The sequence below is a fragment of the Sciurus vulgaris genome (assembly GCF_902686455.1).
Source record: "Sciurus vulgaris genome assembly, chromosome: 6".
NCBI classification, from domain to species: Eukaryota; Metazoa; Chordata; class Mammalia; order Rodentia; family Sciuridae; genus Sciurus; species Sciurus vulgaris.
In genome coordinates this window covers 152,111,891-152,121,096 of record NC_136466.1, presented here as the reverse complement: position 1 = coordinate 152,121,096, position 9,206 = coordinate 152,111,891, and the positions used below count along the sequence as shown (strand labels likewise).

Below are 9,206 nucleotides of genomic sequence, written 5' to 3'. Positions count from 1 at the left end.
TAGAACTGTATATAGATTTAAAACCAGTTAGATTCTTGTTATACATGCTGCTTTATCCTTATGTAAGATGTAACAAGTGAGGAAAATTTCATACAAGCACATGTACATTTGTAATTATTTCAAATGTAAACTTTGAAAACAAGTCAAATATATGCATAGAAAGACTTGATTATATTTTTATTTAAATTAAATTCATTTTAACTGATATTTTTTTCTCATTTTATTTTATTTTTTATTAAAAATCCTAAATTTACATACGGCAATGTTGTTTGATTCATTCTGTTATTTTTTCCATTTCCCCCCACCCTTCCCACCCCTCTTTTCCCTCTATACAGTACTTCATTCCTCCATTCTTACCACCCTCCTTATCCCTAACCCTAAACCTAACCCTAACCCTAACGATAACCCCTCCTACCCCCCATTATATGTCCTCATCCGCTTATCAACGAGATCTTTTGTCCTTTAGTTTTTTGAGACTGGCTTACCTCACATAGCATAATATCCTCCAATTTCATCCATTTGCCTGCAAATGCCATAATTTTATCATTCTTCATGGCAGAGTAATATTCCATTGTATATATATATGCCACAGTTTCTTTATCCATTCATCAACTGAAGGGCATCTAGGTTGCCACAATCTGGTTATGATGAATTAAGCAGCAATGAACATTGATGTGGCTGTATCTCTGTAGTATGCTGATTTTAAGTCCTTTGGGTATAGGCCGAGGAGTGGGATAGCTGGGTCAAATGGTGGTTCCATTCCAAGCTTTCTGAGGAATCTCCATACTGCTTTCCACAGTGGCTGCACTAATTTGCAACCCAACCAGCAATGTATGAGTGTACCTTTTTCCCCACATCCTCAAAAACACCTATTGTTGCTTGTGTTCTTGATAATCGCCATTCTAATTGGGGTGAGATGAAATCTTAGGGTAGTTTTGATTTGCATTTCTCTTATTACTAGAGATGTTGAACATTTTTTCATATATCTGTTGGTTGCTTGTAGATCTTCTTCTGTGAAGTGTCTGTTCATTTCCTTAGCCCATTTGTTGGTTGGATTATTTGTATTCTTGCTGTAGAGTTTCTTGAGTTCTTATAGATTCTGAAAATTAGCGCTCTATCTGAAGTGTGAGTGGCAAAGATATTCTCCCACTCTGTAGGCTCTCTCTTCACATTACTTATAGTTTCCTTTTCTGAGAGAAAGCTTTTTAGTTTGAATCTATCCCAGTTGTTGATTCTTCCTTTTATTTCTTGGGCTATGGGAGTTCTGTTAAAGAAGTCTGATCCTAAGCCAACAAGTTGAAGGTTTGGACCTACTTTTTCTTCTATAAGATGCAGGGTCTCTGGTCTGATTCTGAGGTCCTTGATCCATTTTGAGTTGAGTTTTGTGAAGGGTGAGAGATAGGGGTTTAATTTCATTCTGTTGCATATGGTTTTCCAGTTTTCCCAGCACAATGTGTTGAAGAGGCTACCTTTTCTCCATTGCATATTTTTGGAATCGTTGTCTAGTATGAGAAAATTGTATTTCTTTGGGTTTGTGTCCATGTCCTCTATTCTGTACCATTGATCTACCTGTCTATTTTGGTACCAATACCAAGCCATTTTTGTTACTATTGCTTTCTAATAGAGTTGAAGATCTGGTATTGCGATACGCTCTACTTCGCTCTTTCTACTGAGGATTGCTTTAGCTATTCTGGGATTCTTATTCTTCCAAATGAATTTCATAATTGCTTGCTCTATTTCTGTAAGGTACATCATTGGGATTTTAATTGGAATTGCATTGAATCTGTATAGCCCTTTTGGTAGTATGGCCATTTTGACAATATTAATTCTGCCTATCCAAGAACATGGGAGATCTTTCCAACTTCTAAGGTTTTCTTTAATTTCTTTCTTCAGTGTCGTGTAGTTCTCATTGTAGAGGTCTTTCACCTCTTTTGTGAGATTGATTCCCAAGTATTTTATTTTTTTCGATGATATTGTGAATGGGGTAGTTTTCCTAATTCCTCTTTCTGAAGATTCATCACTTATGTATAAAAATGCATTGGATTTATGAGCATTGATCTTGTAACCTGCTACTTTACTGAATTCACTTATGAGTTCTAAGAGTTTTCTGGTGGAATTTCCAGGTTCTTCTAAATATATAATCATGTCATCAGCGAACAGGGATAGTTTGAGTTCTTCTTTTCCAATTCATATCCCTTTAATTTCTCTGGTTTGTCTAATTGCTCTGGCTAGTGTCTCAATAACAATGTTGAATAGAAGTGGTGAAAGAGGGCATCCCTGCCTTGTTGCAGTTTTTAGGGGGAATGCTTTCAGTTTTTCACCATTTAGAATGGTATTGGCCATGGGCTTAGCGTGGATGGCCTTTACAATGTTAAGGAATCTTCCCACTATCCCTATTTTTTCTAGTGCTTTGAGCATGAAGGGATGCTGTATTTTATTGAATGCTTTCTCTGCATCTAATGAAATAATCATGTGATTCTTAACTTTAAGTCTCTTGATATGGCGAATGACATTTATTGATTTCCTGATGTTGAACCAACCTTGCATCTCTGGGATAAAACCCACTTGATCGTGGTGCACTATCTTTTTAATATATTTTTGCATGCTATTTGCTAAAATTTTGTTGAGAATTTTTGCATCAATGTTCATTAAGGATATTGGTCTGAAATTTTCTTTCCTCGATGTGTCTCTGTCTGGTTTAGGTATCAAGGTGATATTGGCTTCATAGAAAGAGTTTGGGAGGATTCCCTCCTCTTCTGTTTTATGGAATACTTTGAGAAGTATTGGAATGAGCTCTTCTTTAAAGGTTTTGTAGAACTCGGTTGAGAACTCGTCTGGTCCCGGACTTTTCTTTGTTGGTAGGCTTTATGACCTCTTCTATTTCATTGCTTGAAATTGATTTATTTAAGTTGTGTATGTCCTCCTGGTTCAGTTTAGGTAATTCATATGTCTCTAGAAACTTTTTGATGTCTTCGAGGATTTCTGTTTTTTTGGAGTATAGATTTCAAAATAGCTTCAAATTATGTTTCGTACTTCACTCATGTCTCTTTTGATATTTCCTTGTTCATTCCGAATTTTAGTAATTTGAATTTTCTCCCTCTTTCTCTTTGTTAGTGTGGCTAAGGGTTTATCAATTTTGTTTATTTTTTCAAAGAACCAAATATTTATTTTGTTAATTTTTTCGATTGTTTCTTTTGTTTCAATTTCGTTGATTTTGGCTCTGATTTTAACTATTTCCTGTCTTCTACTACTTTTGGTGTTGGTCTGCTCTTCTTTTTCTAGGTCTTTGAGCTGTAATGTTAAGTCGTTTATTTGTTGATTTCTACTTCTTTTGTTGAATGGGCCCAATGAAATAAATCTTCCTCTAAGTAGTGTTTTCATAGTGTCCCAGAGGTTTTGATATGATGTTTCTTTGTTCTCGTTTACTTCTAAGAATTTTTTAATTTCCCTCCTGATGTCTTGTGTTATCCATTCAGCGTATAATAGTGTATTATTTAATCTCCAAGTATTGGAGAAGTTTCTGTTTTTTTTTTCTGTCATTTATTTCTAATTTCAATCCTTTATGATCTGATAGAGTACAAGGTAGTATCTCTATCTTCTTGTATTTGCTTCCAGTAGCTTTGTGGCATAAAAATGGTCTATTTTAGAGAAGGATCCATGTACTGCTGAGAAGAAATTGTATTCATTCTTTGTTGGATGGTACATTCTATAAATGTCCATTCTATAAATGTCTAAATTGTTGATTGTGTTATTGAGATCTATGGTTTCTTTATTCAATTTTTGTTTGGGCGATCTATCCAGCGCTGGGAGAGGCCTGTTAAAAATCACCTAGTATTATTATGTTGAGGTCTACTTGATTTCTGGAATTGAGAAGGATTTGTTTGACATACATGGATGAGCCAATATTCAGGGCATAGATATTTATGATTGTTATGTCTTGGTGATTTATGCTTCCCTTAAGCAGTATGTAATGTCCTTCTTTCTCCCTTCTGACTAGTTTTGGCTTGAAGTCCACATTATCTGAAATGAGGATGGATACTCCAGCTTTTTTGCTGTGTCCTTGTGCATGGTATGTTTTTTCCATCCTTTCACCTTTAGTCTATGGGTATCTCTTTCTATGAGATGAGTCTCTTGCAGGCAGCATATTGTTGGATTTTTCTTTTTAATCCAATCTGCCAGTCTATGTTTTTTGATTGATGAGTTCAGGCCATTAACATTCAGTGTTATTATTGTGATATCATTTGTATTCCCAGTCATTTGACTCATTTTTGTTTTTTTGACATGATTTGGTTTCTCCTTTATTTGACTATTCCTTTAGGCTAGTTCCTCCCGTTGCTGATTTGCATCATTGTTTTTCATCTCTTCCTCATGGAATATTTTGCTGAGAATGTTCTGTAATTCCGGCTTTCCCTTTGGAAATTCTTTTAGCTTTTGTTTATCATGGAAGGATCTTATTCATCATCAAATCTGAAAGTGAGTTTTGCTGGGTATAAGATTCTTGGTTGGCATCCATTTTCTTTCAGGGCTTGGTAAATGTTTTTCCAGGCCCTTCTAGCTTTTGGGGTCTGGACTGAAAAATCTGCTGATATTCTTATTGGTTTCCCCCTGAATAATTGGAAACTTTTCTCTCACAGCCTTTAAAATTCTGTCTTTATTTTGTATATTAGGTATTTTCATAATTATGTGCCTTGGTGTGGGTCTCTTGTAATTTTGTATATTTGGAGCCCTATAAGCCTCTTGTACTTGGTTTTCCATTTCATTCTTCAGATTTGGGAAATTTTCTGATATTATTTCATTGAATAGGTTGTTCATTCCTTTGGTTTGTTTCTCTAAGCCTTCCTCAATCCCAATAATTCTTAAATTTGGCCTTTTCATGATATCCCATAAGTCTTGTAGATTCTGTTTATGATTTCCTACCATCTTTTCCATTTGGTCAACTTTGTTTTCAAGATTAAATATTTTTTCTTCAATATCTGAGGGTCTGTCTTCCAGGTGTTCTATCCTATTGGTTATGCTTTCTATGGAGTTTTTAACTTGGTGTATTCTTTCCTTCATTTCAACGATTTCTGTTTGTTTTTTTTCAGTATCTCTAACTCTTTATTGAAATGATCTCTTGCTTCCCGTATTTGCTTTTTTAACTGTTCATTGGTGCGATCATTTAATGCCTGCTTTTGCTCTTTCATCTCCTACTTCAATGCCTGCATTTGCTCTTTCATCTCCTCATTTGCTTCCCTGATTGTTTTAATTATGTACATTCTGAACTCCCTCTCTGAAATTTCTTCTGCTATGCTGTCATTGGGTTTTATTGATATAGTATCTAGGTTTTTTTGGGACATTTTCTTCCCTTGTTTCTCATATTGGTCAGATGTCAGTGGGATTCTGTGATATTGCAGAATTCTTCTATTGGCTTATAGTGTCCCTGTAGATTTCCAGTGTATCACCTCCCAGCCTTCAGTAGCCTGAAGTCTTGGAGTAACTTGATAATGCAATACTTCCTAAGAAAGCTGCCCCTAGCCCGCTACTGGTTCCAGGGCTTGGAGCTGGCTCTGTGTGGAAAGGCTCTCACTGGGGGGCCTGCTCCGAGAAGCTGGCCATGTGAGAGGAGCCCACCGCTGGAGTACCCAGGGATGTCTGGAGAAGACTCTAGCTGCCATGCCCTACTCTAATAAGCCGTCCGATTCCGGGCCTGCAGGGCTGAGCTTCACCGCGTGGGGGAGACTCACCCCGTGGTTCTATTTTAGTCCAAGTCTCTCAATGCCTCCCCTTCTTGAATCCTGGGTTCTGGATTCTGGGTTCTGGAGTGACTGGAGATGCAGTCACCTTCTAGTCCACCATCTTGTTTTGTCTTCTTCCCAAATTTAATTTTTATCATGTATAATAATCTTACTTGATCATTTTTACTGTTTTTATTTAAAGTCTACTCTTTTTAATATAGGCACAACTACATCTGCTTTCTTTTTGATTCCATTTGCATGAATTATCTTATTTGAAATACCATTTTCAGGCTACTTGTGTCTTATAGATGAAGTGTAGGCAATATACAGTGGGGTCTTTTTGTTTTTTTAAATCAGTTCTAAAAAGTCAGTTTTTTATTGGAGAATATATTTACATTCAATGAATTATCAATATATATGGTGCCACTTCAGATATTTTTAACATATTTTTGAGATTTATTGCAAATCCTTTCTTTTTTATTTCTCACATTCTTTTAGACAGCTTTAGCGGTTGAGTGATTAACTTTAGTAGAGTATTTTGATTCCTTGACTATTATTTTTTGTATTATGAATTTTGATTTTGTGATTACCATGAGACTTCCTATAATATCTTTTGAGTATAATAAACCATTCAGAAAAGACAGCAAATACTGCATGATCATAAAGCAAAAGAGGGAGAGAGAGAATATTAAAAAGAAATCTGTATACACGGAATCCATTTCTCCACACATTTTGAATTTTGATATCTCATTTAACATTTTTATACGTGGTTTCTATAGTTTGGATCTGGAATATTCCCCAAAGACCCATGTGTTAAAGTTTTAGTTCTACCACGACGCTATCGAAAGTTGGTAAAAATTAAAAGGAAAGTAATGGGTAGAGGGAGTTGAGGTGTGGCCTCTAATTTTGGAGTGCGTGTGTGTGTGTGTGTGTGTGTGTGTGTGTGTGTGTGTTTGCCCTCTGTCATGAGGTGAACAGGAGATTCTGCCATAATGTATTGTGCCACCTAAAATCTAATGCAACAGATCAAATCTATAATACAGTGAAACTTCCAATCATCTCACAACATATTAAGAAAGTTAATAAGTTTTTGGTTTTTTCTTTTTTTGGTATGAGGGATTGAACCTATGGGTGCTTAACCACCTAGCCATATTCCTAGCCCTTTTTTTTTTTTTTTTTTTTTCTTTTTTCTTTTTTTGAGACAGGGTCTACCTACCTAAATTGCTTAGGGCATTACTAAATTGCTGAGGCCAGCTTTAAATTTGAGATCCTCCTGCCTCAGCCTCTCAAGTTGCTGGGATTACAGGCATGCACCACCATACCCCAAAGTCAATATCTTTTTTTTTTTTTTTTTTTTTTTTTTTTTTGCAACACAAACTCCTACATTTTATTTTTGCACCTAAGGAAAACAAAACAACCAATTTACTAAGAGCTCAAAAACTGTTAAGTGTTCAATGATCAGGAAAAAAAAATGAGGTCAGAAGGCAAACTTTTAACTTCCTCCCAAACATATTATTGGCAAGTATCACAGAAACAATACTGATTTTCAGTATACAAAAGTTAAGCAATAAGGGGGAATACTGAAGATACAAAGACTGGGAGCAGTGATCCAAGAAACTTAAATAACCAAGCAGCTCTTTCTGTCCATATTCCAGGCTCATCAATTCTTCTTATTCCAAAGTGGTTATTATCCACATACAGAAATCTTGGCATCTCCACAAGTTCAACTCCAACTCAAATTCTGTACAGGAAGTTCCCATTGCTGTCAAAGAACTCCCGTCCCCTCTGCACTACTCTGCTGCTGAAGTTCTGGTTTCCTAGCTCCCCTGTCTTCAATAGTTCCAGTTTCTCGTCGCTTGGCAATCTACTACTGTCAGTTCTTCCGGTGTCTGCGCAATCACTGGAGTACTTTTGCAGCTCTCTCTGATGACCCAAAGCTTCAGTGACAGGCATAAAGCTCTCCTTCTTCAAGCCCTGGATTCCTTTATTCCTTCCCTTTTGGCTCACTGCATTAGTACTGTGAGTTTTTGACTCTATCACTGTCAAAGCTGTACTGTGATGCTGATCTTCATATGAAGCTTCATCCCCTGGCATCAGCAAAGAGCTTGATACAGAGTGGTCTGCGGCAAGTGGCTTCAAGGTATTTCCAGAGCCCTGGAGCTGCTGGAGTGAGTGGGCAAACTCCGCTTTCTTAAGGACTTTTTGATCCTGCTTCACTTTTTGTTCCAAAGTGGGTACAAATTTACTTTTTAAGACCCTTCGAATAACATCGGTGCTGACATTAAAACCTTCGGCCAACCTGGGAACTGACCAAGAATCTGCAAATTCTTTATGTAAATACCGTATCTGCTCCATAGCTTCCCATGTCAGGGTTCTGGGCTGGGCACCAGGCGCCTCCATTTGCCTCCGAATTTTCTGGAATCGAATTGCTTTTTTCTGTCGTATCAGGGTGGTCACTAGCGAAGGGACCTGTGGTTCCAAAGGAGCTGAACACCGGCCCCTACGCAGCTGACAACACGGAAGGAGTTCGAGCCACAATGGAGGCGGCTGAAGGATGCCCCGCGCCAAGGGGCCGCGGACTGAAGAGCCGAGGCTGGAAGGCCAGCTTCAGGCTGAGGGCCGGGAAAAGAGGCGGTACCTCCGGACCTCCTGCAGCTCCCGCTCCTCCGGCTCCCAGTCGGAATCCGGGTCCGGCTCACGGTCGGTAGGGCCTGATCCCGCCAGTCCCCGGGTCGCGAACCTATAGCGAGCGACAGCAGTACGGACTCGGCAGCCCAGCAACAGGCTGAGGGTAACCGCCATAGCGAAGCAATCCAGCCTTCAGCAGCCCGCAACACTACAGCCAGTTAATAACTTTTAATTACTTTCTTAGTCTTCATATTAATGCTAGGAATATTAGTTTTTATACACTATATACAATTCAGTGAATTAGAAAATCATTATGAATTATTTGAGTTTTTGTTGTTATTTTTTGTTTTTTGTTCTTCCAGACTTGAAAATCTTCTTTTTATATTTCACCTTCATATTTGGTTATAAACGTCCTGGGTTAGACCTGATTGACTTAAATCTGACTGGTGACCTTTCTTCTTCCTGTGCCTGAATACTAGAATTCTTTTCTAGTTTTTTTAAGTTTTATGTAATTATATCCATGAATATGCTTTCTATTCTTGGCCTTCTCTAGTATTTTTGAAACTCAGAATCCTCAAATCTGCTCATTTAATACTGTTGTGTGTTCCTGTGAGATTTTTTTCATTCTTCTTCATTTTGTTTTCTGTTTTTCTCCCATGGCAATATTTTCCATTATGTTATCTTTGAACTCAATTATTCTATATTCTGTTTGATCTGTCTTGCTACTGATGCCTTCAATAGTGTTTTTAATATGATTTACTGTGTTTTTTCAGTTCTGTTTGATTTTTTAAGAACTGCTTCAAGTTTCTGTGTTGGAGTACTAGCTAATTTCTCTGTGTTTTCTTTAAATTCATTGATTTTCCT

General features: G+C 37.3%; 1 protein-coding gene across 1 annotated transcript; it reads right to left on the bottom strand.

Moving 5' to 3' along the window:
• Nucleotides 1-7,086: 7,086 nt before the first annotated feature.
• Nucleotides 7,087-8,551, bottom strand: LOC306664965 (neugrin-like). Its single transcript, XM_079146121.1, has 2 exons — nt 8,361-8,551; nt 7,087-8,183 (listed from the first exon to the last, which is right to left on the bottom strand). The coding sequence occupies exons 1-2, from the start codon at nt 8,514-8,516 to the stop codon at nt 7,449-7,451; spliced, it is 891 nt and encodes a 296-aa protein (XP_079002247.1). The 5' UTR covers nt 8,517-8,551; the 3' UTR covers nt 7,087-7,448.
• Nucleotides 8,552-9,206: the final 655 nt, after the last annotated feature.